The following is a 27,619-nucleotide window of genomic DNA, read 5'->3' as shown; positions in this document are numbered from 1 at the left end:
GCCGTGTGCCAGGAGGGGACAGGCAGCCCCGGGGCCGGGCACTACGCGCTGCTGGTCCCGCTGCCACCAGCAGCCCTGCGGGGAGAGAGGGGTTATGGACAGAGCACTATGGGGCAGCGTGGGGCGCCCAGCCGGAGCCCTGCCCCGCCCCACCCCGGCGACAGGGGGCGCTATAGGGCGGGGCTAGACAGGGAGGCGCGGCTGTACGACCTCCTGCTGCCGGAGCGGGCCGGCTCTCGGGCCGGCTCTCGGGCCGCCCCGGTGGCTGTGTGGGAAGCCGCAGGGGGACCCTCCCTCCCGGGGGCCGCGCCCCTCCGCCCGCCGTTACCGCGCAGAGCGCCGAGGGCCGCCGCCATGGCGATCCGTGCAGGTAGGCGGCAGCCCCACGGCATGCCGGGAGCTGCAGTCCGCCGAGAGGGGCTGCAGGAGGCAAGAGCTGACCGGGCGGCGAGAGGAAAACTACATCTCCCAGAGGGCACCGCGCGGGGCGGGCTCTGCACAGCGCTTCTGGCGGAAGGGGCGGGGTCCTGTTGAGGAAGCTGCCGGGTTGGCTGAGGCAGGGGGGCGGCGGGCGAGGATTGGCCAGGGTGGGCCGAGCGGCGGAAGCGGCGGCCGCGGGGCGGGGCGCGCGGGCAGGCCGGCATGGAGCCCGCCGAGGGGCCGGGCGTGGTGGACTTCCATGGCGATGAGGAGATCATCGAGGTGGTGGAGCTGGGCCCGCCCGGGCCGGGTGAGACGGGGACCCCGCGCCGCGCACTGGGCACGCTCCGGCCCCGCACCAGAGCCAGGCCCGGCCCGGCCTGTTCCGTTCCCCCTCCTGTTCTCCCGGGCCTTCGGCCTCTCCCCGCGTCGCGCCCCGCTGCCGGTTCCTTCACTCCGGGTCTCCTGGCCGCGGTGGCGTCGTGGTTGCGCGGGCCCAGGAAACCGCCATCACAGCCCGTGCCCTGCCCGGGCAGGCCGCGAACCGAGCCCTGACCTTTGCTCCTGCAGATGACCTAGCCGACGAGATGGAGGACGTGGACTTCGACGAGGGGGGAGAAGAGCCCGATGCCGAGGTGTGGGAGACGGAGGACGAGGAGGCGGGGGGAGACGGCATGGAGCCGCAGGATGACAGCGAGGTCACGTTCTCCCTCCACTCAGGTGAGTGCCGGGCACGGGCAGTGGCCGCCGGGTCTTCCTCGGGATCTGCTCCCACAGCCTAACGTTCACCGGGTTGTGGGGTGCACACCACTGGCTCCTGGCTGTGCCTGGGATGGCCATCAGAACTCAGGGCTACCTCGGACTGTGCTCGTTTATACCTTACACTCTGGTAGTGAAGCCCTTTGAGCCTCCTACCATGGCAGCTCACCCTGAGCTCTGCAGACAGCATGTGATGCGCTTCCCCCATGGGAAGCGATTCCCACTGGTTTGGTTGGGAGTTCAGCTGGCTGTGGGGTTTGGACCCACTGGGAATGTCGGGTGGGGTGTGAGCGGTGTCTGAGCTGTGTGCCCTCTCTTTACTCTCCTGTGAAGCTTCTGTTTTCTGCGTGAGCCTTGACCCTAAGACCAACACGTTAGCAGTGACGGGTGGGGAGGATGATAAGGCCTTTGTGTGGCGCGTGAGCGATGGAGAGCTCCTGTTCGAATGCACAGGTGAGGTGCTCGAGGATGCACAAGCCCTGCCCCTCCCTGGCCATGCTCATCCCCAGCCAGTGCTCTGCTGGAGCCAGTCTCCTGACTGTCCTCCCTGGCTCCAGGCCTGAGCTGTCTGTCCCCCAATGCCTCTAGGGCACAAGGACTCAGTCACCTGTGTTGGCTTCAGTCATGACTCCATGTTTGTGGCCACTGGTGACATGTCTGGGCTTATCAAAGTATGGCGGGTGGATGCCAAGGAAGAAGTGTGGTCCTTTGAAGTGGGGGACTTGGAGGTGAGTGGTAGGATTCCTGGTGCTATGGGAAGCCCATGAGCCAGCATGGGTGGTGGTGGGGACACACAACCCCTATGACACTGCCTGTCCTCTCTCTGCCCAGTGGATGGAGTGGCACCCTCAAGCCCACGTCCTTCTGGCGGGCACAGCTGATGGCAACTCCTGGATGTGGAAAATCCCCAGTGGAGACTGCAAAACCTTCCAGGGCCCTGCGTGCCCAGCCACATGTGGCAGGATCCTGCCTGATGGTGAGGCATGGGGGCTGTCCAGGGTGGGGAATGTCACCAGCAGTGTGACAGATCCCGCTGCCACCTCTGTCCTCCTGTGTCTTCCAGTCTGTGCTGAGGTATGAGTGGGGCTCTGATTCTATCTGCTGGTCTTGTCTCACCCAGGGAAGCGAGCAGTGGTGGGGTACGAGGATGGGACCATGCGCATCTGGGACCTGAAGCAGGGAACCTCACTGCATGTCCTGAAAGGTACAGGAGAGCTTAATCACCTGGGGTGCTCCCTAATTGGGGAACATCCCCTTCCAGTGGGCTCTGAGCTCTGCACAGATGGGGAGATGGGACGCCACAGGGCCAGGAAGGGAGACTGGTACTGGGTTTCCCTGTCGCTGTGGGTGCTGGCATAGCCAGGGCAGGTGGAGGCTGCCGGAAGGGTGGATTTTGAGGCCCACCTGGTCTCCATGGGGAGGACATGTGGAGCTCATGGCTGTCCTGCTCACCCCCAGGCCAGGATGGTCACCAGGACCCCTTGACCTGCTTGGCCAGCAATCAGGACGGCAGTTTGATCCTGACGGGCTCCGTGGACTGCAACGCCAAGCTCATCAGCTGCGCCACGGGCAAGGTGGGTGCCCGCGCAGGCGGAGCCAGGAGCCGCAGGGGCCCGGCCTGGCTGGGCGGGCAATTCACGGCTCTGCCGACCCCGAGCGGCCCGTGGTGGCCGCCGGCAGCCAGCAGGAGGCGAGCGCGGCCAACACAGCCGCTGTGGGGCTCGGGGCCGGTCCCACGGGGCTGGGAGCGGGAGCAGGTTCCTCCCTTGTTTGCTCCGAGGAGCTGAGGTTTGGGGCTGGATCCCGAAGGGGACCTCGGTGAGGCGGGGGTCCCCTCCCCTTCCCTCGGACACTCTCCAGCGTCCCTCCACGCAGGTGGTGTGCGTGTTCAAGATGGAAAGCACGGCCCCCAAAGCCCCTGGTGGTGAGAGCGAAGAGGCAGAGTCCAACTCGGTGGAAACCCTGGGCTTCTGTAACGTGTGAGTGTGGGGACAGCCCCTCTTCGGTGTGGGATCTTACAGGGGGTGTTTCCATCCCTCGCATTTGCTCTGCTACGTTTCTTGTCTCCATCCTCCCCAGCTGGCTGTGGAGAGCCTGGGTCACCGGGGTGTGACACAGAGGACAAGGGACACCATATGATCCCTACAACGCGGTGGGTTTCTGAGCTAGCCTGATGGGCCACTGTTAGGCCAGGATAGCCTCCAGACTTGGCTGCTGGGGATCTTTCCTACCAGGCCAGTGTCTCCTCTCTTGTGAACTTCAGGCTGGTTACTGGCTGTCTCTGTCCTGTTGTGTTTCCTGATCAGGTTGTCCCTCACTTTCTTGATGCGCTAGACTTTGCCTTCAGCCTTGACGTGCTTCCATCTCTACTTCCCCCAGGCCCATGTAATGCTTTTTCCTCTTTCTACAGGATGCCGTTGGCTGCTGTGGGGTACCTGGATGGCACGCTGGCTATCTATGATCTCTTGACACAGAGCTTGAGGCATAAGTGCCAACATGAGGTACTGCCCTACCACCCCCTTCCTTTGCCTGGGGGGTGCTCTTTGGGCCCAGCCAAGACCTCCCTTGGAGCCCAGGGCCTTTCCTAGGGCCAGTTCCCAATTTGTGCTTCTCCCTCAGCCCCTTGGGCTTCCCCAAAGGCAGCCACAGTCCCTGCACAGAGGATGTGCCCCAGAGCCCAGCCCTGGGGGCTGGCCCTCCTATCCAGACAACGCTGGGGGAACCCATGGGGGGAGCTGAGCCTTGCTGGGGTCCACAGTCCTCACCTTGTGGCCTCCCCCTGCCACAGTCGGGGATTGTGCAGTTGCTGTGGGAGGAGAGCTCGGCCGTGGTGTACACCTGCAGCCTGGATGGGGCCGTGCGGCTCTGGGATGCGCGCTCAGGGAAGATGATCAGCGAGTACCGAGGGCACTCGGCCGAAATCCTTGACTTTGCTGTCAACAAGTGAGTGGGGAACCCCTGTACCCCTTCCCTCATGGGACTGGGGTGGGGGGGGCATCACGGGCTCGTCTCTCCTTTGGGGGCTCCGGAGGCCTGTTGCTCAGGTCGATGCTGAGACTTGAGGATCCCAACGGGGACCAAATTGGAGCTGGGCCCAAGGGTGACTGAAGCCTCCAGCCCCATCTCTGAGCCCTGTCTCCCTCCAGGGATGCCTCCATTGTGGTGACAACCTCTGGTGACCACCAAGCCAAAGTGTTCTGCGTGCAGCGTCCCGATCGCTAGGAGCTGTGCTGAGGGGATGTGTCCTGGCTCTGCTGCCAGGGGCTTGTGTACAGAGGGAAGGAGGAGATGGGTTCCACCACCCTTCTCCAGCACGTGCTTTGTAATTTTCCAGTCTGCCTCACTTTGCTCTCACCATCTGAGGGCCAAGCCTGGGGTTTTGTATGAAAGTGTCTTTTAATTATATAAATTATTTCACTTATCTGGATGCCATCCACTCTGCTTGTTGGGGGGAAGAGGACCTGCAGAACTACGCTCCCTCCCTCCTCAGGCATCTCCCCAGCACCCAGCCATGCCTGAAGATCAACAGCAGATGTTTTTATGCTGGTCTGGGTGGAGGCAGAGACCCCCAGTTGTAGTTCTCCCTGTCAGGGGGAAGGAAGGTGTTAGGGTAGAGTGCAGATCATTAACTGAGGGTAGGAGAATCCTGCTCTGTACAGCCCAGGAGATCCTTAATGCAACAGGCTACTCACTCCAGAATTAACTGGCTCTGGGGTACAGTCATTATACAGTAAATAACAGGCCCTTTGCATCTGTGACTTCAAACACAGCCACATAGGTTGACAAGCCAAAGCCCCACAGCCCCTTAAGATAGAAAGATCTCCTTTATTAATGAACCCCAACAGTATTTCTTCAGATACAGGAGTTTTGAACTCAAATACTCAGAAGAAAACAAGTTAATATTGCATTATTCTCATAAGAAATACTGCAACTTATCTCTGGTAACATATTGCAAAGCGAAACAGCTTGAAAAGAAAAAAAAACATTAAAAAAGAAAAGAAATTAAGTCAATCAAACTGGAATTAAGGTTTTTGTTTCTTGGAACGATCGAGTCCTCGCAAGCACAGCTCGTTTCTGCAGATTACTCCCCAAACTGTTGTACAAACAGACCCCGATTGCTTGAATTCCTTATGAGCCCACAGAGGTGCAACATCAAAAGCTACGATTATCAGGTAGCAAGTGCCCCAACCTTCGTCCTCCACGGCAGCCTCAAAGACCCCTCTGTTAACGGGTTGTGAACGTCTTCCCCCTGGAAGGATGCAGAGAAAGGTCAGCATGGCCCCAGCATTGTTCTGGGTGCCCCAGGGTGGCTTTTGGAGGAGCACAAGCTTGCACTGAGCTCTTGGAGCCAGGCAGGCACTGCTGGTTCAGAGCTTGCAGGCATTTGTGGCTGCAGAACCAGGTTATGGGGCTGTGTGGAAGGGTTGGCCTTTGCACTGGGGACAACCCTGCTGCCCTGGATCAGAACTCACAGGGGACATGCCAAGATGCACAGAAGGAGGATACCAAAGGGCTCTGGGATCAGCAGATGGAAAGGGACCTCAGGGAAATGTGCTTATGCAACTGCTCTCCTCCACTCACTTGTCCCTGGCTGCTTTATTCACAAGAGGGAGCCAGCCAGCCAGTGTGGTGGCCTGGGAGTGCTCCTGGCCCCAAGGCCAAGGAGCTACAGACAGTGGGCAGCAGGAACCTGCTCCAGCAACCACAGACCCCCAGGAAGGACCTGGCTATTGTCCCCACAAGAGGTGGAGCTTCCACCTGAGCCAATCCCAGAGTCAGCTTTAATACAAGAGGGGAAAAGCCCCATGAATGCCCCCGCAGGCTCAGGGTGAAGGACAATGGAAACACCAGGGCTCGCAGAGCCATGTACAAAAGTTTTCTGCAAAGGACCTGCCGGCCCAGGGTCTGCCACACACCCGGCTCCTGAAAGGACACATGAGGCAGCAAGTGTGATGGAGGTAGTAGGGTGGTCCTGGGCGGCCAACACACCATGATCCGGCCCTTCACCTCAAAGCACCCAGACAACCATCTCTCTGTGAAACACCCCCTTTCAGATGGGAGTCCCAGCACACCAGCCCCTGGTCCGGTCAGCCCCACAGCATCCCAGCCCTCCCCAGGCTGGAGTATGCCAAGGTGAGAATAAGCAAACTCCTGGCTGGCAGAGCTTGTTACTCACGTGATTGTTTTCATTTCTTTCTTCTCTGCATCTGGACGGGCACGGTTCAGCACCTTGAGGAAATCCGATGTTTTTGCCCTCATCCGCGTGTGAATATAGGCCTGTGTTTCATTAGGAAAAAAAGGGGAACACGTCAGGATCCTGTTTTTGTAAATGAGATTTCAGGACAAGGGGTAGGAGCTCTCTGCTCCTTGTCAGGAAAACACCTAAGTGTGAGAGGAGTCTAGGAGGCAGTAGTTCCCCTGAACAATTACCCTCATTTCTGTTCCCAGAAAGAAAGGAAATCAGGTCCAAAAGGGAAAAGTCCTAGTTCACTGCTAGTGGAAGCAAACAGGTATTGCCTGTGCCAAAGAGCAGGGAGAAGGTGATGATGCATCACGGGCCACCCATGCGTGACAGGGTAGGGCAATGCCAGACCCTAAGTGAGCTCTTAGGGGGACACCCATGCCCCACGCTCCTCCCCAGCAGCACCCAGGTTAGATGGGCTGAAGCTACCCTATATCCCCCAGCTCCATCCCATCGGTACCTTTGAGCACTTGATGTGATAGTGCAGGTAGTCCCGGAATGTGTGGATCAGGTTTATGGTGTTGTCTCTGGCAGCAGCATTGGTGTGACGGGGAAACAGCACTGAAAGAAGAGGGTGACACAAACTGTTAATGACTCTTGAGGCTACCAAGGGGCTTCAGGTTCCTCCAGTGCTGGAGGCTTCAGTGTGCTGCTCCGCATAACTACTTTGCTCTCTACAGAGAGCCCTTAACACCAAGATTAAGCAGCACTTGTGATGTTAAACACAGGGCTTAGCAGCACTTTCCCACATCTCCCGCAGCAGCCTGGACACAGCCATTGCCCTCCAGAGGACGCAGACAAGGCCAAGTGCCCAAAGATGACGGCACTGCAGGAAACTGCATGATGCTACTTCAGTACCCGGGAGGAGCAAACGGAAGAGAGAGCCGGGAGGCAGACAAGGAAGGCAGATCCACTCTGCCCTTGGATCCTGAAATCAGCTGTGGGTCCCTGCCTGGCAGCTTGCCGGCCCTGTGACGCAGCTACACTTGGTTACATCCAGGGCCGGGCTGGAAGCTAGCTCTTCCCACTGGCTGGCGCTGTGCTCAGTGTTCCAGATCCAAGGGCTGAAAGACCTTTTTGTCTGTGTGATGATCTCACCTGGGACAGTCGGATCAGATAACATGGAAATTGCGTCTCAACAAGAATGAAGTTTTGCTCATGTCCTAAACCTGCGTCAGACAGCTGATGAGCTGCTCTAACCTTGAGGCACCATTCCCAGCACAGGAGGGGGGCAGTGCTAGCCTCACCTTCCCCTGCAGTGCCTGTGCTCCACCTCTGAGCTCTGAACTGCAGGAATGTCAGCCTGTGAGACCCTAACCCTGACCCCCAGTTTCTCTGGAAAAGACCTTTCCCTGTGAACAGGACAGGGTTTGGTCTCCTCAGCTCAGCCCTAAGCAGTGCTGCCCAGGAGGAGGTGATGACTCTGCTGGCCAGCACCTCTGCAGGCAGGGAAAGGCTCTCAGAGATGGGACTGTTTGGCCCAGAGCAAAGAGGCAGAGCTGGCGAAACAGAACTCATTGCCCTGCTCCTGCTCTCATTGCCTCTGCTGATCAAGCACTGCACAGGTACCTGCAGCTGGACAAGCAACAAATAAATACACTTTCATGAAACCACCTACAAGAAACCTCCATTTTCCACAGTATCACAGCAGAGCCACCCTTCCCTTGCTCCCAAATGCTGAGCTTGTTTCCTAGGCAGACTTTTACAGCTCACTGCCTGCTTCCACACCTTCTCACCCACAACGGAGCTGAGGTGACCTGACACAGCAAAGGGACACACCAAAGGGGGCAGACAGCACAGAACACAACCCCAGAGTCACTGCAGCTCCAACAACCCATTTGAACACTCAGGGAAGGTGAATCCCTCTTTGCTTTTCATGCAGCAGCAGCAACCTCTCTCCCCCCAAGCCTCCCCAGCCTCAGAGCTGGCTCTTACCAAAGGTGATGTAGCCAATATTGTCGCCAACAGCCGCGTCTGTGTCTTTCAGCTCCAAGGGCGGCTCCCTGTGGCTGAAGAGCACCTGTGGGGCTGTGTGACTGGCCCGGCGACCCTCCTTGAACTCCTGAGCAAGACAAAGCGAATGTGAGTCCCTCTGAGGCCTTCCAGCTACACACACAGAAAGCAAATGGGGTTTCCCCAGTCCCACAGGGCACTAAGCAGATTTCCCAGCTTTCCCTGAATGGGATAAGTCCCCAGCAAAACCAGAACAAATCAAATGGCTGCACCAGGTCTGGGGTGGCTTCTGGCATCTCACTTCCTGCCATGGGTGTTTTGTGGAAGGGACACGTCAGCCTGAGCAAGTGCATGAAGCAGCACAGCTCCTGCTGGGAACTCAACACCATCGGTGCTTCCAGTGAAAGTGGGCAGCACCCATTACCCCACAGGAAATGAAGCTCTCAGAAAGGGCTGCAAGGCAAGGGCTCCATTGCACCTGATGTAAAGGTCTGTCTGAGTAAGCATCTCCCACCAGGAAACTTTGCCTAAGCATTAGGATACATCCATGGCGTTTGAAGCTTGTTTGCAAAGCCTGCTCCTCCTAACACTTCTCTACACCTTGAAACAGTACTTCCAAGGCAGGGAGATGCCTTCCATCAGGGAACCTTTCTGACAGCAGCATGACCCCCACCTCACATGAAATGAACTGGCCCTGCATTTCAGGCATGTGAGAGCCTGGGAAAGTCCAGACACCATTCTCCTGCCCCAAGGCAAGGCAGCCTCTCCTCTGCCTCACTGACCATCAGCCCAACCTGCAGATCATCAGTCAGCCCTGGCCTCTCCTCCCTGCTGAGCACAGCTCACACTGGGGAGGACAGCAACATCTGTGCCCCTTTTAGAGAACAGAGTACTTCACTGGGGTTTCCTTAATGAAATGCATAGCTTGCACTTCTGCCTGCTCATGTCAGAGAGTGAAATGGTTCAGATGGCTTCACTGGTTAGTTAATGGTCAGATTTTCTCCATGAGAGCTTAGATGAGCAGCCACCATGCCCGACTGGGCTGGGTTATGCAAGAGCAACAGCTGGAGGCAAGGAGCCATTGTGACTCAGACTGGAAATTCTTGTGGCTGGGCAAGAGCAGGGTTTGCTGTTGTAAAACCAAGAACTTGGGACATGGAGACTCTGGGACAGCCACTGCCTTGAAGCCCTGCCACCTCCCCAGGAGCCTCACAAATCCTGTTTTGTTCACTTCACACCTCCCTCCCTGTTTTAAAAGCTCTATTACATTTTAAAAGCTCTATTACACCTCCTCTCCCTGTTTTAAAAGCTCTATGGGATATGCTGGTGGGATAAAGCTCAAAGCCAGAGCAGATGTCCTGTCCATGGCAAAGAACAGAGACAGCAGAGCTATGAGATATGACTCTCATCACAACAGACCCCATTCTAATGACCCCAACACACGTAAACTGGTAGCCAGCAGACTGGACCAGTAAGTTACTGGCCATGAGGCTGTCAGCAGCATGGCCTGACACCCCTGAATGGATGAGCTAAAACTCCTCTAGCCCTGGAACACCCTGCAGGGCCCTTCTCCACAGCTGTGCCCATGCAGGAGGCTCCCTGGGTGCTTCAGCAGATACAAGGTGAGCTGGGTGGGCCAGGGACATGGATCACACCCTGTACTAGCATGCACAAAGCCTTCCCTAGCTGTAAGCAAATGTCTTGATCTCCAAAGGCTGCAAGCAGTCACTAACAGACATGAAAAGTGTTTACTATGGGCCTCTTAACACTTCCCAGCTAAATGGCAGTTGCAAAGGGTAGCTGACTTCAGACGTACTTTGTATTATGATTGATTCAAGCCCACAAACTAAGCAAATCCATAGCTCTGAAAAGCTCAAATTCAGAGCTCACTGCAGCATGTGAGAGCAGCCACACTGAGCTGGAGCCTCCCTGCAGCTTTTGAGCATCAGCAGTAACAAGCTTTAAGGTGAAGACAACTCTCAGCATCACCCCAGGCATGGAACATCACTGCCTCGCCCCTTCTTCTCCCTCTTCATCCTCCCTACCATGCTCCGCTCAGCTGGCTGGCAATCCCTACACCACAGCTAGCTGCACTACGAGGCCTCAGGGTGGATACTGAAGCATTCACCATGGTGTGTCTCATTCTGTAACACATAATCTTTGGTTGTTTGTACAAGCAAGACCATCAATAATGAGGATGCCAATGCAAGAGCCTGGATTACAAAATACACCGCCTATGTCTATTAACATGTTTTTTCCATCCCAGTGGAGCCTGGAGCCTTGCAAAGCATTTCTGTATATTAAATTGCCTGTGAGCTCACTTTAGCCTAACATCTGCTTCTTTGGCTGCTACAAGCATGAAGGCATCTGAATCGAAGACCAGACGCTTTCCCTGTAATTCAGTTTCCATACCTGCATAAACACCTTCCCGATCACCACGTCATCGTCATCCTTAAATACCGTGCTGAACACAACCGTCACACGGTCCTTTTTTGCTTCAACATACCTGCAGGTGGGTAAGAGAGAGGAACCCAGCTGTGAACAGGAGCTAAGCAGAATGAGGAAGCAACCGCATGATGAGGTTAAGCACATCCAACAACCGTTCACAGGCCCGGCTGCCAAAAATTTCCCCTCCCTCGAGACAGTATTTACAGGGAGCAAAACATTTCTGTTGGGAGCAGTCAGTTCCTCTCCTGCGTGCAGCCACAAGTGCTGCCACTAACAGAGACCTGTGTAACAACTCTGCAGCCCAAGGGATGAGCATTACCCTCACTGGATACTTCTGACACCCTAGACAGGCCCTTAATACCCTGGCAAGGTATTTTGGATTTCCTGACTTTCCAGCACAACCTACAGCTGTGAGCAGGAGCTGAAAGCTGTCCAACTCCCGTGCTGCTTGGTCTGAGCACTTACATTGTCTCATCGTCCCTGTAGTGGATGACAGCTCTTTTTTCTCCTTCTTTTCCCTCTTCCTGGAATTTGAAATACTTCTCAAAGACTGAAGCAAAGCAGTTGCGCTTCAACATGCCAGCTTGGTGCACCACAGCGTCCTTGTCTGCAGGGAGGTTCTCCAGGTCATAGAGCAAAGAGACATTGTAACCTGGGGATGGACAGCCACTAAACTTAGTAATATGTTAATGAAGCCAGCAGTGTTTTCCAGAGAGAGAGACACCTAAAGTCCCACCTTTAAGCCCCCCCCAAAAGCCCCATGGGTGGAGTGCTTCCCACTCCAAGCACAGCCAGAAGCCAAGTCTGAACTCAGTGTGTGGCCATGGCAACGCTCCTAGGGCTCCTTCCCAAGCTCCCAGATGCACGTGCTGGCTGAACTGCTCCCAAGTTTCTGCAGTGAGTAGGAAGAGATGCTGTCACAGGTAACCATGGTTTTCCTGTGTCTCACAAAGTGTCTCTGAGCAGAACAAAGACCCCAACTGTGAGGAACAGAGGCTTCCTGGAGGAGGGCTGCATCAAGAATTACAGCTTGTGCTGCAAGCTACTTCAGCCCTGCTGTACCTGAACTACCTTTTAAAATGCCATTCATTGTACAGAGAGCCCAAGATATCAAACTCTTGAAGTGCAGCCTTCATATGAGTGTTTCTGGGGCAATTTGAAACATTTTGGAATTGCATTCACACACACACAGAGTAAATGTTATTGCAGGGTTACCTGATTCAGGATTTACCAAGTAGTTTCCATAGACTTTCTTCAATACCTAGGAAAAAAATTACACATTGAGAGCACAAGCTATCACGAGCTGTTTCCTCCTGCCCAGCACAGGCCATGTTTGGTCTCTATTCAGAAACATCAAATTACAACACCTGCCTCCGCTAGTCTAACTGAACTGAGATAAATATTAAGTCATCAGCTTCTAGTAATATTGGCTACTCCTACTCTAGGCAGAGCTCCCTGAGCTCCACTCACAGGGGACACGCTGCAGGACAGAACCCAAAGCTGGAACTTTTTAAAGTTCTTGCCAGTCTTGACCTTGCATGGGGAGGAAAACCCTTTCCATACACCTCATATCTTTAAAGAGCTGTCAACAGAGCTTGATGCAACAGCTCTGAAGGCTATGACCCTTCTGCCCATTCAAAGGCAGGTGCAAAGCATGCCCTGTCCCTCTACCTGCAGGAAGGCAAGTTCAGAGCTGGGATCAGGTGCAGTGTGATCCCAGTGTGATCAGGCAATTGCCTGCTCTGCCTCAGCCTATTGCACGGGACAGATGGGGATGGAGAGGAAGCTGCCAGGCACCTTGGATGCCTCCCAGGAGCACAGCCGCCTACAGCACAGCGAAAAAACCTTTCTTCAAGCATAATCACTGCTGAATTCTGTATCAATGACAATTTCCAACTGAGCCACAGAATCCCAAGGGTTGGAAGGGACCTCAAAAGATCATCTAGTCCAACCCCCCTGCAAGAGCAGGGTAACCTAGAGTACATCACACAGGGACTTGTCCAGGCGGGCCTTGAATATCTCCAACGTAGGAGACTCCACAGCCCCCCTGGGCAACCTGTTCCAGTGCTCTGTCACTCTCACAGTAAAGAAGTTCTTCCTGATGTTAACGTGGAACCTCCTATACTCCAGTTTACACCCATTGCCCCTTGCCCTATCACTGGATATCATTGTAAAAAGCCTAGCTCCATCATCCTGACACCCACCCTTTACATATTTGTAAACACTGATGAGGTCACCCCTCAGTCTCCTCCAAGCTAAAGAGACCCAGCTCCCTCAGCCTCTCCTCATAAGGGAGATGTTCCACTCCCTTAATCATCTTTGTGGCTCTGCGCTGGACTCTTTCAAGCAATTCCCTGTCCTTCTTGAACTGAGGGGCCCAGAACTGGATGCAATATTCCAGATGCGGCCTCACCAAGGCAGAGTAGAGGGGGAGGAGAACCTCTCTTGCCCTACTAACCACACCCTTTCTAATGCACCCTAGGATGCCATTTGCCTTCTTGGCCACAAGGGCACATTGCTGGCTCATGGTCATCCTCCTGTCCACCAGGACCCCCAGGTCCCTTTCCCCTTCACTCCTTTCCAGCAGGTCAGCCCCCAACCTGTACTGGTTCATGGGGTTGTTCTTCCCCAGATGCAAGACTCTACACTTGCCCTTGTTGAATTTCATCAAGTTTCTCCCCACCCAACTCTCCAGCCTGTCCAGGTCTCACTGAACGGCAACACAGCCTTCTGGTGTGTCAGCCACTCCTCCCAGTTTAGTGTCATCAGCGAACTTGCTGAGGGTACACTCAGTTCCCTCATCCAGGTCGTTGATGAAAATATTAAACAGCACTGGTCCCAGCACCGACCCCTGAGGGACTCCACTAGTCACAGACCTCCAGCTGGATTCTGCCCCATTGACTACAACTCTCTGTCTTCTTCCTTTCAACCAGTTCTTGATCCACCTCACTACCTGATCGTCAAGCCCACACTTCCTTAGCTTATCTGTGAGGATGCTGTGGGAGACAGTATCAAACGCCTTACTGAAATCAAGAAAAACCACATCTACTGCTCTACCATCAGTCCTCCACCTAGTCACTTCCTCATAGAAGGCTGTAAGGTTGGTCAAACATGACTTCCCCTTCATAAAACCGTTGGCTGTTCTTAATAACCCCCTCATCCTTGATATGCCTAGAGATGGAGTCAAGAATAAGTTGTTCCATCACCTTTCCAGGGACGGAGGTAAGGCTGACTGGTCTATAATTATGCGGGTCCTCCTTCTTGCCTTTCTTATAGGCTGGTGTGACATTTGCCATCCTCCAATCCTCAGGCACCTCTCCCGTTTCCCAAGATTTACCAAAGATGATGGAGAGTGGCCTGGCAATGACCTCCTCCAGCTCCCTTAGCACCCGTGGGTGCATTCCATCCGGACCCATTGATTTATAGATGTCCAGATTGCATAGCTGATCCCTAACCCAATCCTCATCTACCAAAGCAAACTCCTCCTTTGTCCTGACTCCTTCTGGGGCTACAGGAATCTGGGGCCCCTGGGGAGAGTCTGCAGGAGTAAAGACAGAGGCAAAGAAAGCATTCAGCACTTCTGCCTTCTTTGTATCCTCTGTTTCCAGGGCACCCACCTCGTTCAACAGTGGGCCTATATTGCCTCTTGTGTTAGTTTTATTTGCTATGTATTTGAAGAAGCCCTTTCTATTGTCCTTAATCCAACTAGCAAGATTAATTTCCAATGAGGCCTTAGCTGTCCTAATTGCCTCCCTACATCCTCTAACAACTGTCCTATACTCCTCCCAAGTGGCCAGCCCCTCTTTCCATAATCCATAGATTCTCCTTTTCCACTTGAGTTTGCCCAGCAGCTCCTTGTTTAACCACGCTGGTCTCCTAGATCCCTTACTTGATTTCCTACTCATTGGGATGCTCTGATCCTGAGCTTGGAAGAAGTGGTCCTTGAGGGCTGACCAACTATCATGGGCCCCTTTACTGCCTAGTACCCTTTCCCATGGGACTTCCCTTAGCAGTTGACTGAACAGGCCAAAGTTGGCCCTTCAGAAATCCAGAACTGTGGCCTTGCTTGGTATTCTATTCCTCCCACACAGGATCCTAAACTCCACCATCTCATGGTCACTGCAGCCAAGGCTGCCATTGACCATCACCACTTCAACCAGACCCTCCTTGTTGGTGAGTACTAAATATAGCAGCACTCCTCTCCTAATTGGTTTGTCCACCATTTGCATTAAGAAGTTATCGTCAATGCACTGGAGGAACCTCCTAGACTGTGAATAATTGGCTGTGTGAGTCTTCCAGCAAATATCAGGGTAGTTAAAATCCCCCATGAGGACTAAGGCATGTAATCGCAAGACTACTTCCAGTTGCCTGTAGAAAGCCTCATCAACTCCTTCGTCCTGATCAGGAGGTCTATAACAGACTCCCACAGCTGTATCACCCGTACCAGTCTGTCCCTTAATTCGTACCCACAGACATTCCACTTTCTCCTCATCTGCCCCTGGACAGAACTCAATACATTCTAGTCGCTCTCTCACATAAAGAGCAACTCCACCACCTCGCTTTGCTGACCTATCTTTCCTAAAAAGGACATAGCCATCCATGAGCACATTCCAGTCATGTGAGCTGTCCCACCATGTCTCATGTCTCATTGACAGCTCTGTGTCAATGAGGGGGCCGGGAACAGGAGGTATTTCACACAGAATGTAACAATGCTGTGGCAGAACTGGCCCTCCTGGGATGACACCCACCACCACATTGAGAGGATGCACAGGCTCTCTGTGTGCCAGCAGAGAGCCTCTCTCCTCTCAGCAGGGAGCCAGCCTGCCTGCCTGCAGTAGCCCGGGGGATGATCTCCAGGGAGGCACAGAAAGCAGCTGTTTGCTAACTGGCAATTTAAACATGCAATTTCTATTTAGCCAGCGCTCCCAAGGCAGTTCTTCAGGGATCCCCTTTTCCTCTAAAAGCTTGGGAAGTTGCCTTCCACTGCCACCACAATGGCTGCTGGTGCACAGTGGGGTCAGCCACTTGCCCACCACAGTTCTCCTGGGATCACACACCAGACCAACCCTCACTGAACAGCAGTACCTTCCGAAGCAGGCAATGCTGCTCCTCGAAAGCTCTGCACAGAGGAACCAGGAAAGCAGGACACTCAGTCACATTTATTCTGATGTTTGCAGGCCTTGCAGTAACTCGCAGGAATTAACTTTGGGTTCAGATCACCTCTGGTGTTTCTCACCAGACTCACAATAAACTCATGGAGCATTCCCTTGTTTTCCGCCCAGAGCAGACACCCAGAGGCAAAACCCTGCTGAAAGAGCCTTGGGTGAACCCCCTTTGCTCCCATGTGAAGATTTGAAAACTGACTCAGGAACTGAGTCACACTTCCTGCCCCACCACCCAACCACGGCTCAGAGACGCTCCTGCTTTCTACCATAAATGGCCCTCTGCAGCCCCAGCCCATTCAACAGGAACTGAACCTGCTGCTTCTCACAGCAGCAGCAAAAAGGGAACCAGTCTGCAGATCAAAGTTTGCACATGCAGAAGAAGCCCATCACTCGCTCTCAAGTGTGGTTAGAGTCAGAAGAGCAGTGCCACGTGTCTCCCAATTGGTCCTGGTGCCTTCCTTTCATTTGTGGGCTCAGCACATCAGTCCTGGAAAGTATTCCTATGTGGTCAGCCCTCACACTTGTTTACACTTTCAAAATTAATGGCACCTTTTGCCCTTCAGGCTGCAAGGTCATATAAGATAATTTCATATTCACCAGAGAGTGCACACACACTCTGCCCTTGTCTTAAAAGCACAGGGCTACTACCTTCACCGGCATGAGATGAGAGCACAGAGGCATCTCTATGGGTTAGACAGAGATGCTTGTCTATGGGTTAGACATGAGATCCATCACCACTGCAAGAACACTGCTCATGCTAAGACAGGATCCGCAGGCTCAAGACCCAGAGATGCTCACTTACCTCATCAGCACCGTGTTCCTGGAGTTCCTTGTAGAATTTCAGAGAAATACTGACCATCACTTTTGTCTTGTCTCCATTGGGGTTTGAAATATGGTAAAGGACTCCATCAAAGTCTATGAAGCAAACAAGAGAAACATGAGGGAACAGGAACCAGTTCCTATTTCTGAGGAAGGTTTTCTCTGCATGTTCTGAGAACTGCATAAAGCAATACTGTTCCCTCCGCTCCAGCTCTCACACATACAGCAAGAGAGAAACCCATAATTAAGGAAAGTGGTACTGTCATGGGGGGAGATCTGGTATCATTCAAAGGGCTGAAACAGTTTTGATACCTGTCCATCACAGAGAGCTTTAATCTAGTGTCATTTACCATTCCTGACACATCCACTTGTGCTCAGCGCACACAGGATACAAACATACAGAGACAGGAGCCTTCTGGATGGCCAGCACATAAAGTGACTGACATACCCACCCCGCCAGAGATGCAGCCTGGAGGAGAAAACATCTCTGCCAGCAAAGGCAGCTCAGTGACTGCCTACTGAGACAGCTTCCATTTCACTGAAGAATGGGTAGGGAGGGCAGGAGGCAGGGAAAGGCAACCCTCCAGCCGCCTTCCCTATGGAGCTCTGCAGCTTACGCAGATTCTTGATAAGAGAAGCAAAAAATCAGCTGCTGAATGAACACTCGAACTTCCTTGGCACTGCTCATCCTGGAGAACAAATTTCAGGCACTGAATTCATCTTGTCTGTCACCCTGAGACAGCTTTCTAACAAACCAAACCAAATGATGCTAAAGACCTGATAACATATAGCATCAAGGGCAGGACTGGAGAACAGGCAAAGTAAAATAGAAGACTGCACAGCAAACAAACTGTTGCCACCACTGAACTCACTGCTGTGGGGAAAGTCCTAGGGAAGGCAGACAGACAGAGAAAACAGTCAGGCAGCCAACAAAGCCCCAGCTCTGGGGACGCTGCAGGGTGTCCACACCATCTGCCCCTGCAGCGATGCTGGGTGAATTTGGGCACAACAGGTGTAACCCTGGGCAGACCATTCAAGCCAGCACTGTTTTTCAGAGAAGACAAGAGAGCCACGGAGCTTACCTGCAAATGTTACTTCTACTGCCTCTGGTTTATTTCTAAAAAGCAAAGAAAACAAAGGAGGTAAGTGAGAACTCAGCAGCCTCCGACCTGCAAAGGAAAGAGGATTAATTTCCAATGCCTTTATTTCTCACAAGCAGCTCTGCCTGGAAACCCTTCTATATCCTGCTGTTCAACTAGCAAATAAACTTCAACAAGAGATCCTGGACTTCTCCCTACTCCTGTAAGCACCAGTTTTACTCCAGATGATATAAAACAGGGCTTGAAGCTGGCAGAGATACAGAACAGACATGATACAGGTTTGGGGACAGGCTCTTTTTTTAAGTTCCTGCCACTTCATGGAATGGACTCGGAGGCTGAGCTGTCCCCCCAAAATACCCCACATGATGCCAGCTACCTCTGCAGGGAAAAGTGTAAATCTGGGGTTTCTCTAATTCTGCCCAGTGTGGTCTCTAGGATCCCCAGTAATCAACACAGATACCTTGTGAGCCAAAGGCACATCACATCTTACACTGTGGGCATGGTGATTTAACATCTTAACAAACCCTATTTGCCAACTTGTCTGTGATCTGGAGAAAAGTAAGATCCCATGAAAGATCTAACTGCTTCTGGAAAGTGATTCTGTTGGGACTGGCACAATGTAAGTGCTTTGGCAGCTCTGAGGGGACTAGTATTAATAGGTCGTTCTCCGACAGGAAGCAATGCAAAGATACCTCCACCGCTGAGAGCAGGGGTGGAATATGAGAACAGGATGAAAATGCCAGTGTGCTACTGGTGTTTCACAGCATCTCTCTGTTTATTCTTCAAATCCTGGTTATTAACAGCGTACAGGCTGCTGCTGCTAACAGAAATCCAGCCTCTAAATCAGGTCATTCACACCTGTCTGAACCAGCACACTGAAGTAACTCCCCACACCAAAGCCAGTGTGTCGAGGCAGCCTTGTGGTCTCAGCTACGCTGCCACTGCCCAGAGGCCAACTTCAACCTTTTTACCAAAACTTGCTCTGTCCATGCATGTGGATGCTGCTGGGGACCAGCAGAAGATACATTGAGAAAGATGTATGGAGGGAGCCATGACTCAGTATCTGCTTCCTCTCACCATATTCTGGAAAGGTTTTAATGATTTAGTATTTTTTTACTCCCCAGCATTGTTCTTCCATCAGCTTTTTTGTAGACAGCCTCATTCCCGGAGATCAGGAATGACTCCATGTGCCAAACCACAAGATGGACAATGCAGGGAGACCAAGGCACTGAACAGCAATGATCCCAGACCATGTACTTGGTCAGCAACATTTTACTAGGGTGAAAGGGGAGGGATTAACCCCCAGCCACAGATCCTAAGTGGAAACGATGAGGTGTTGCTGCTTCTTGAAAGTTATTAGCTGTGAAAAGCAAGAGCTCTTTTTGTTGGGAGACTCGAGAGCCTCTGTCTTTTGTGCTGCATCACTAAAGATGAAAACCACACACTTGAAAGAAGCAGTGCGAGTGCACCTCAGGCAGGCCTTTTAGCTTAAGCACCATACCAGCTATCTGTGACCTTCTCTTGCTCTCATCTCCTGTTCCCAGCTGGGCCTGAGACAGAGGCTCAAAAGGCTTCATATTTAACTTGGGCTCTTGGAAAGGGGAGCAATTCCCTAAGCCGCACCCAAGCTAATTCTGCTCACTGAGGACTGCTCAGAGCAAAGATGAAAGAAAACCCCATTGATCCCACTTGGTCAGTCGGTGCAGACGTGTTCCTCTTTTAGAGCACCACACTCAGACTTGGGAATCAGCTTGAATGGCAGTATAATTTTTTTTATAAAAAAAGAAACCTATGTAGGAAGTTTCAAAGATAGCACAGTCAGGCACATGAGAGCCAGGAATATTAAAGAGGACGCATCCCCATACCTCTGTTCTCAAAGCTCCACCATTCAAGCCCTGTTCCACACACACAGAGCTGATGCCTCCCAGAGCCCCGGCTCCCAGCAAAGCCTCTGAACACAGCACCTCCCTCCTAGAAAGGCAGGGAAGCAACTGCCAGCCAGCCCCTGGAGTGCCTAGGAAGGACAATGATTCCCTGGCTCACACACTGAGTACCCCAGGGGATGACAGGAAGATCATGCTGGAGACCACATACCCAAAGATAGGTAATGTGTCTGCAGGAGAGAGCCTTTGTTCTGCACACAAAAGCTTACAGCTAACACAGCCCCATTTTTAAGCCTCTCATTGAGCAAGCATAATTTCTTAGAAAAGTTATTTTAACACTTATTTCCCAAGTGGCTTGGGTTTTGTGCTTGGGGATGGCAAGATACTGAAGGGAGAAAAAGTAACTGGGTAGAACTTTGGGTGCTGAATAGTCACCCACTTCCTGGTACAGCCCCGGTGAAGCAAGCACTCATGTGAGCCACATAGAGAGCTCCTTGCAGCCACGCTGGCCTTGTCATCTCTTGCAGGGTGGGCTTTCTACCTCACTTGGCACACACCTGAGTAACCTAGGCCTGTTCTGGCCCAGGGGAGGAAGGAGCGCAGTATCAGAAGTGTGGCTGGAAATGAAGTAAGCTCTCTAAGCCCTTCACAGTTCAACAACCTTACAACGCCAGAGTTTAAGTGCTTCTATTTATTTTTCTGGCTCGCCTCACCAGAACTACTCTGGCTGCTTAAACCATTTATACAACAGGAAAATCACCCCTTTTGCTGCCTGTATTGTTGTTCCCCCATCAAGAAGACCCCAGGCAAAAGAGATTGGAGCTCTCACCTCCAGACTCCCATGGCTTCCAGACAAGTGACAGCACTGCAGGTCACTTGCACGTGATCGCTTCCCCTCAACCCTCCACCAACCCCATCTTCTGCCAGCAGAAATAGCAGCAGGGGACATGCTGAATGCCCTGCAAAGCACAGCGTGTCTGCTCCGTGCATAGGCTCCCTGCCACCCTGCTCTTGTGCAGGTGAAGACTTCATGCAGAGGATGCACAGCAGGCCTGGGACCAGGGCTGCAATGCTGCAGGGTGGGTACTGGTTACTGCCAGGTTACTGGTGTGGTCTCAGAGCTCTGCCTGGTCTAGCATGCTCCAGTGTCCCCTGCCTCTGTGATGACACCCATCTACACCATGGTGAGAATCAGCACAGAGTGACTGTCAGACCCAGCCGTCTCTTTAGTGTTTCAAAGCAGGCCCCTGGGCAGCCAGGATCTCATCTAGGGTTCATTTCCACCCTTGTTCAAGTCTCTGAGACCCAGACTACTCTCAGAGGATTTCAGACAGCACAGCCCATCTGTTCCTGGGGCAGAAAGCTGCTGTGACCCCTGCAAGCTCCTTACCACCAATGCTACCTGAACCACAGCCTCACCCAGCAATACTCCCCGTTTGTTGCCCTCTGCTCCACATGGACAATAAAACCAGCTCATATCAGGAATAACCGAGATGGCTCCCATCTGCACTAAACACCGAAGCCAGACCAGACCTTCCTGCAAAACCCTGGCTGAACTCACATGCTAAAATGGCAGCTCTTCTGAGCAGCAGCAGCAGTCCATTTTCTGATAACACAGGTCTGAAGTCAAATCCACAACAAATCCCATCTGCCCTGAGCTTGTAACAATAAAAGACCCTGACAAGTTTTACATCTTCTTGCCTTCATTCCTCCTGTTCATCTCCAAATGGATCCTACACTCCATCCAGCTAATACAGAGCCAGATCCAAATCAGATTTTTCACCCCAGCAGAACATCCATGAGAAGTCACGATGCCCATGGAAGGGCGCCAGCGAGCGCTTAAGAACAACAGCACATCTTCTTCTCCTGACAGCATTTCCTCAATTTTGACTCAGACAACTTCCAAACTTCCCTGCCTCATTCTCAGGCCATGGAGGTTCTTAGCCGTATGCTACGAGAAATATAAGACCAGAAGAATGAAGACTGTAATTATGCAGAGCCCTTATGTTCTGTATTAAACAGACCTAAATGCAAACTTGGCCAACAATCATACTGAAGCATCTCCCACGTCACAATTAAGCCCTGTACCAAATAAGGGTGAATGACAATTATTTTAAAAGCTGCAGACATGCAGATATTCTAATCTCTTGCCCCAGAAGAGGGGGAGGGGGGGGGGAAGGAAAGGCAGCATTTTCAAAGCTTAAAGCTCCAAGCAAAGCTTTCAGATCAGCAGAGTCGACACAGAGTGTGGAGAGAGCAAGCCAGATTCAGTGGCAGACTGCAGGCTCCCGCTACAGAAAGGTCACCCCAAGAAAGAAAATTACGAGCAATGTCTAAAATTATCTGAACAGTTCCTCCACCCTGAGCCTGCTCAGCTAACAAAAGCTACTCTGCGTGAGCTGCAGGAGTGTGTGCAATCAAAGAGTTCCCATAGCTCTGGCAGCACACCCACCACACACTCGAGCAGGAGCCAGGCGATGTCCAGCTGTGTATGGCAGCCCCTACATATGCCAGCTCTCCCCTCTCGGTTGTTACCCCTAGGGGCCAAGCTTCTCCTCTGCTTTGTGCCCAGCAGCCTGGAGGAGGCTGGCTGGTAGGAAGGAGCAGTGGAATTCCCAGTAGACAAAGCACAGGCTAGCCCCACAGCAAAGGTCTGGACAGGTCTGCTTCCAGCCAAGTCTCTGCCCCACACATCTCCATTCCAGATGCAGGCAGGTAGCCTGTGGTTCCCTGCTGCAGTGATCTGATGCTGGCACAGGCCTCTGTGGAAGAGCCTTGTTTTGTGCACACAATTCACTGCATTTCTTTAGTACAGCAACTGATTCCCACTTTTCTTCGTTGCAAAGCACAGGTGACTGCAGCAAGAACCGTTCTCAGAGGATAATATGGAGCAGACCCCTCTTGGAAACCTGAGATGAAAACTGAGGCTGGAGTGATGAGAGAACTACCTGTGGAAGCCTAACACTTTGCAGATCTGGGCTGCTCTTCCCTCCTGTTCCCTGCAATATTGCTCAAAAGTGGAGCACTGCCTAGCTCCAGACAGAGGTGGTTCATGATCGACCATTAACACAAAGTCACCTTCCCTGGTGGCTGAAGCCGGATATACTGTGGCAGCACAGGAACTATGCTCAAACATGCTCAGTCAACGTGGACAGCCAAGGTCTACCAGTGGTGCTGCCCACTCCATGCTGAACCCAAGAGTACCACTTTCTGTCAGCAGCATCACCACAGCATGCCTTGGTGTCAGGCAGATAGGTTTCAGAAGGGGACGTTGCACCAGGGCAGATGTGTGGCTCCAGGATGGGCTTGTGAGACTACTGAGCCAGCACCTGCCACTGCTGCTGCAGGAAGGAGATCTGATCCCTGCTCCTCAGCTGCATGATGGTGAGCAGCCTCCACACAATGAATGGGATGAGGAAACTCATCTGGGCTAAAAATACCCAGTTTTGACTGTTTAATTTTAACCTAGGTCACTTCCCCAATGCTGTTTCCCCTGAAGCCACAAAAATGTGGCTGTGTCAGCAAGAAGGATGGAGTGGCAGAGGAGCAACCTGTTTTCCATGGGATTGCTGAGCTCCCCTGACATGCTGGAGCCACAGATGGCCATAGCCACTCCCACAGGATGTTTCTTAGTGGTGCCCATCAAGACCCAAAGTTCCTCTACTCTCCCAACATGCCCAACAGCCTCAAGATGCTCCTCAGTCTCCTCACAATGAACTTACTCCACGTCACATCACAAACACAGAGTTCACACTACCAGGTTTCACCCAGCGCTCAACCTCTCCGTCTAAAAGGCTAAGCTCTACAGTCAACGAGCACCAAAGTGACCACAAATGGGAAATACCATCAAACACATGGATGCAGCTTCAACCCAGCTCTCCAACCAGCACACAGGAACTGCTCTGCATCAGGGAAGGTCAAGCTGTTCTCTTGTGCAGTCATGAAGCCCTGCAGATTTGTACCTATTAAGGACTGTAAAGAAATCAATGATTTGAGGTTCTCTTTCTTCCACCCCCAAAGGGAAAAGGCACTCTTGTTTTCTTTTGCACAGTGGGTACATACTAAGCAACAGTTTGAGAGAGATGACTAATTTACCAGAGACTTAGGGCAAGCTATGGATGTTTGGAAAACCAAACCTCATGAACAAAGCCCTGTGCCACACTTCCACTGGGGTCAGTTAAATTAGAGCAGGACAAAACTGGGCAGCGAATCTGTTTTGGGAGGCAGTTCCTCACCATGTGTTAACAGAACGAGTACTCATCAGACACTGAAAGAATCATCAAAATGTTTTACCCTGAAATCGTTTGTTGTTTTTTGCAGTTAGCAAAAATGATGAGAAACATCTTCTAATTGGTGGAGCTCATCCCCTCACATCCTGTTCCCATCAGAAATGGGAGAACCTGAGTGTGGCTCCAGCTTCTTCTCAAGTTCAAATGAGTTAGTCAAAGCTCATGGAACAGGTTATTCTCATGACACCTATAAAAGCTCACGAGCTGCTTCATTTCAACACACTTGTTTCAGATACTGACCAGGTATTCCCCCACTGCAGCAGTTTGGTGCTTGAAAATTTCAGCAGCAAATTCCTAATTCAAGTAACTTCAACAGGTTCTGGCAGCTTTAGACCTTCATTTTAAAACATGGTTGGTTTAAGAAAATGGGTTTCAAACAAGAAATCACAATATTAAATATATAAATAAAAGACGAATTGAAGTCTATTACCTGTCACCACCTTGATCTAAATACCACTGTTCAATGGCAGCTGCCCAAGGAGAGATTTCCATGGGGTTTTGCCCACAAAACCAAACTGCATCTGGAATTACCCTCTTTACAGGTGGATGCTGCCAAGATCCAAGGACCTTGTCAAGGGAGGACTCTTGGACATGAGTCAGGCCCTACCTCAAGTGCTGATCTGTGTGCAGCACTGCCAAGGCACTTTCCACACTGGGAACACCAGAGACAACTGATTAACCTCTGTGAAGAGTGGACTTCAATATACAACACAGGACAATAGTGACGGGGCAGTCACTCCTAAATGTGACCTAGTTCTATCTGGTATGGTGACATACAAAGTGTCTCTCACCTGATGGCCCAGGAAAGCCCTGCAGGGAGCCATGTGTGCCTCTGGGGAGCAGAAGGGAGTGACACAGCTCAAGTCACACAACAAGTCTTTGGCAAAGCATTTGGAAACAAACCCCACCCTGTCCAACTCCCAGGCTGGTGCTGAAGGCACCAGGCACACCTGGCTCCAAGGCAACAGATACGGGCAAATGCATAGTGCATTGCATCAGCTCCACTCCTGGTTTAGAGAAAATGATGCAAAACCAGCTCTGTCTGGGTGTCCACACTCACTCCTCCTGGTCATGGAACTCCTGAAGGCTTGACCTTGCTCTAACTGTCCTGTGCTGTCCCTTGGGAAAACCATCACCAAAATAGTGAAATACAGGAAACATCCTCCTGCCTTCAAGTTCAGTGCCATGGGAATGACCCCGGAACTGGTGGGAAAAGAAATTTCACATGAACAAACATTCCATAACACTCATTCCCTAAAAGACGTGAAACCAAGAAGAAATACACCTCCCTGCACATCTCAGACCTTTGTCTCCGCCCTGCACTTGTCTTGACAAGAGTGCCACAGAATGAGCACAAAAGAAAATGCAGAAGTAAATAACTTCCTCTCTTCCAGAAACACACTCAAAGCACAGCACTTATCTAGAAATGATGACATCTGAAGAGAAGAACATGCCACAGATGAGTAAGAGGCAGAAGCAGAGCACTACAAATTGATCCAGGAACAGTCTGGCTGCCAGGCAAGCATGCCAACGCAAAGTGAGGAGGCTCTGCTGTACAGTGAAAAGGGAACTTCAGGGGCCTGCAGGTTGATCAGAGTGAGCAACCCCAGCTCTGGTTACACCAAGTCAGGGTTTCAAGGTGTGTTTAAACCTGCACCCTGCCACCTCCACATTTACACCAACACAGGGACACATGCACATGCCTTCCCATTCAGCAAGAGAAGTGTTTTGGTATGAACTTGTGATGAGTGAGCATTTTGGACACACACTATTAACCTCCATACATGCAGTATTTCCCAGTGGATGCAGCTGCAACACCATAGCTGACATCCAGGAGCTCTCTCTTCCCAGTTCAGTGCCTGTGCTCTGGGAGAACTTGTGACATTAAACAATCAGGCTAAAGAAGAAGAGAAGGCCTGTGAGCAGCTCACCTATCCTGCAAGGCAGTGCAGCCTGCGAGGTTATTTTATGGAGCAAGCAGATAAATGATCCCTAAAACAAACAAAAAACCCAACCCTGTGCAACAAGTCCACCGAGAGGAAAGCCGAGGGAACGGCCTCTGTCACAGTACTGCACACAAAAGGTGAGAGCATTGAAAGCTGCTGGAGAAAAAGGTGACACAGAAAAAGGCACCTGCCTAGGGGGTTCCTTCCGGGAATTGTGCTCTCTGAGGCACCACGGCTGTCTCCACCCCAGAGATAACCAGCACCAGGCTTCACTTCTGTAGGCTTTGTCGCCATACAAAAGTGCCCAGCGTTACTTGTGCCAGCAGGCAATGCAATGAGCCCATGGGTAGCTCGGCTGCAAATAAGGTCATTTATACAAAGGGATGCTAACCATTCTGTGATTCTATGCTTTTCCAGGCTAAGCTGTGCTCAGATGAGCACCTTTACAGCCCCAGTGCAACACTCACAGCAAGAGTCACTAGCTCCCCAGGTACTGAGGTGTCCCAGATGCAGGCACAAACGACTCCCCTGAACACACCCCCTCGAGGCCAGGACACCACTGGGCTGGCACCAGGGGCCATGGCTGACCCATGGGCCTGCATCTCAGGAAAGCAAAAGACAGCAGGGAAGAATCTGCTCCCCACCCCCAAAGCAACAGGCTGAGGCCACAACTCCACACACAGGCTTCCTGTTCCTCAGCTCCCCACACACATTATGTACCAGTGCTGGCACCATGCTGGCCCCGTTTGGATGAAGGCTGCTTTACCCAAAGCAAACATTCCTGACAATCCATCTTCCCTCCCTTCTCAACTCCCTCCTTCCCAGCTCTGCTCCCTCAGCCCTCCTAACACTGCAGTCTTCAGCTCCCTCTTCCTTCCCAGGACCTCCTCACTGCCCTAGAACCAACCACCCCATCAAGCCCTGCTCTCCCCTCCAATTCTGCCCATCCCACCTTGCTTCCTCAGCCCCCAGATCTGATCAAATCCATGCTCCCCCCCCTTAGCTACCTTCACCCAGACCACCTTCCTCCAGTACCAACCCTCCTCCTAGCCTCCCACCCTGTCCCAGCTCTGTGCTCCTCTCTCCCAGGTCCGCATCCTACCTCAGTGCCATCCCCCATCATTCTCCAGCCCTCCATCCTGCCCTGTCATCACCCCCCCGCCCAGCCCCTCCATCCTCGGCCCCATCCTCCGCCGGGCCCCCTCTTACACCAGCACCACCATCCCCGCCGCCCGCCGGGCCGTCCCCTCCGGTGCCCGGCACAGCCCTGCCCCCCCCCTCAGGCCCCATCCCCGTCGCTCCCGTCCCCGCCCCGGTAAGGCCGGGCCCAGCCCCCCTCGCTCCTACCCGGCGGCCGCGCCCTCGAACTTGAGCGTGAGGGTCTCTTCGATGATGCGGTTGTTGACCTCGAGCAGGATCATGTCGGTGCCGGGGAGGGGAGGGGCTCTCAGGGAGCCGAGGCCGGAGGGAGCCGAGCCCGCTGCGCGCACCGGGGACCCGCCCGAGCCTGCGCCGCCGCTTCCGCTACCGCGCCCGCGCGTCACGTCCGGCCGCGGAGGGGGCCGGCGGGCGGTGGCGCCGAGGTGCCCGCCCCT

General features: G+C 52.7%; 2 protein-coding genes across 2 annotated transcripts; one reads left to right on the top strand and one right to left on the bottom strand.

Annotated features, from left to right (window-relative positions):
• Positions 1–596: 596 nt before the first annotated feature.
• AAMP (angio associated migratory cell protein) lies at positions 597–5,190 on the top strand. The gene is made up of 11 exons (XM_005153836.3): positions 597–730; positions 991–1,140; positions 1,513–1,632; positions 1,768–1,907; positions 2,011–2,155; positions 2,300–2,383; positions 2,638–2,753; positions 3,055–3,158; positions 3,590–3,680; positions 3,968–4,122; positions 4,326–5,190. Exons 1-11 carry the CDS (start codon positions 643–645, stop codon positions 4,399–4,401), a joined length of 1,269 nt encoding a protein of 422 aa, XP_005153893.1. The 5' UTR covers positions 597–642; the 3' UTR covers positions 4,402–5,190.
• ARPC2 (actin related protein 2/3 complex subunit 2) lies at positions 4,985–27,599 on the bottom strand. Its single transcript, XM_034061625.1, has 10 exons — positions 27,372–27,599; positions 17,889–17,923; positions 16,790–16,902; positions 12,038–12,083; positions 11,288–11,474; positions 10,787–10,880; positions 8,357–8,483; positions 6,882–6,982; positions 6,356–6,456; positions 4,985–5,428 (listed from the first exon to the last, which is right to left on the bottom strand). The coding sequence occupies exons 1-10, from the start codon at positions 27,443–27,445 to the stop codon at positions 5,404–5,406; spliced, it is 903 nt and encodes a 300-aa protein (XP_033917516.1). The 5' UTR covers positions 27,446–27,599; the 3' UTR covers positions 4,985–5,403.
• Between the last annotated feature and the right edge of the window lie 20 nt (positions 27,600–27,619).

Source organism: Melopsittacus undulatus, chromosome 4 (assembly GCF_012275295.1).
Source record: "Melopsittacus undulatus isolate bMelUnd1 chromosome 4, bMelUnd1.mat.Z, whole genome shotgun sequence".
In the NCBI taxonomy this organism is placed as follows: domain Eukaryota; kingdom Metazoa; phylum Chordata; class Aves; order Psittaciformes; family Psittaculidae; genus Melopsittacus; species Melopsittacus undulatus.
Note: the sequence above shows the minus strand (reverse complement) of the source record. Positions and strands in the feature narration are given on the sequence as shown.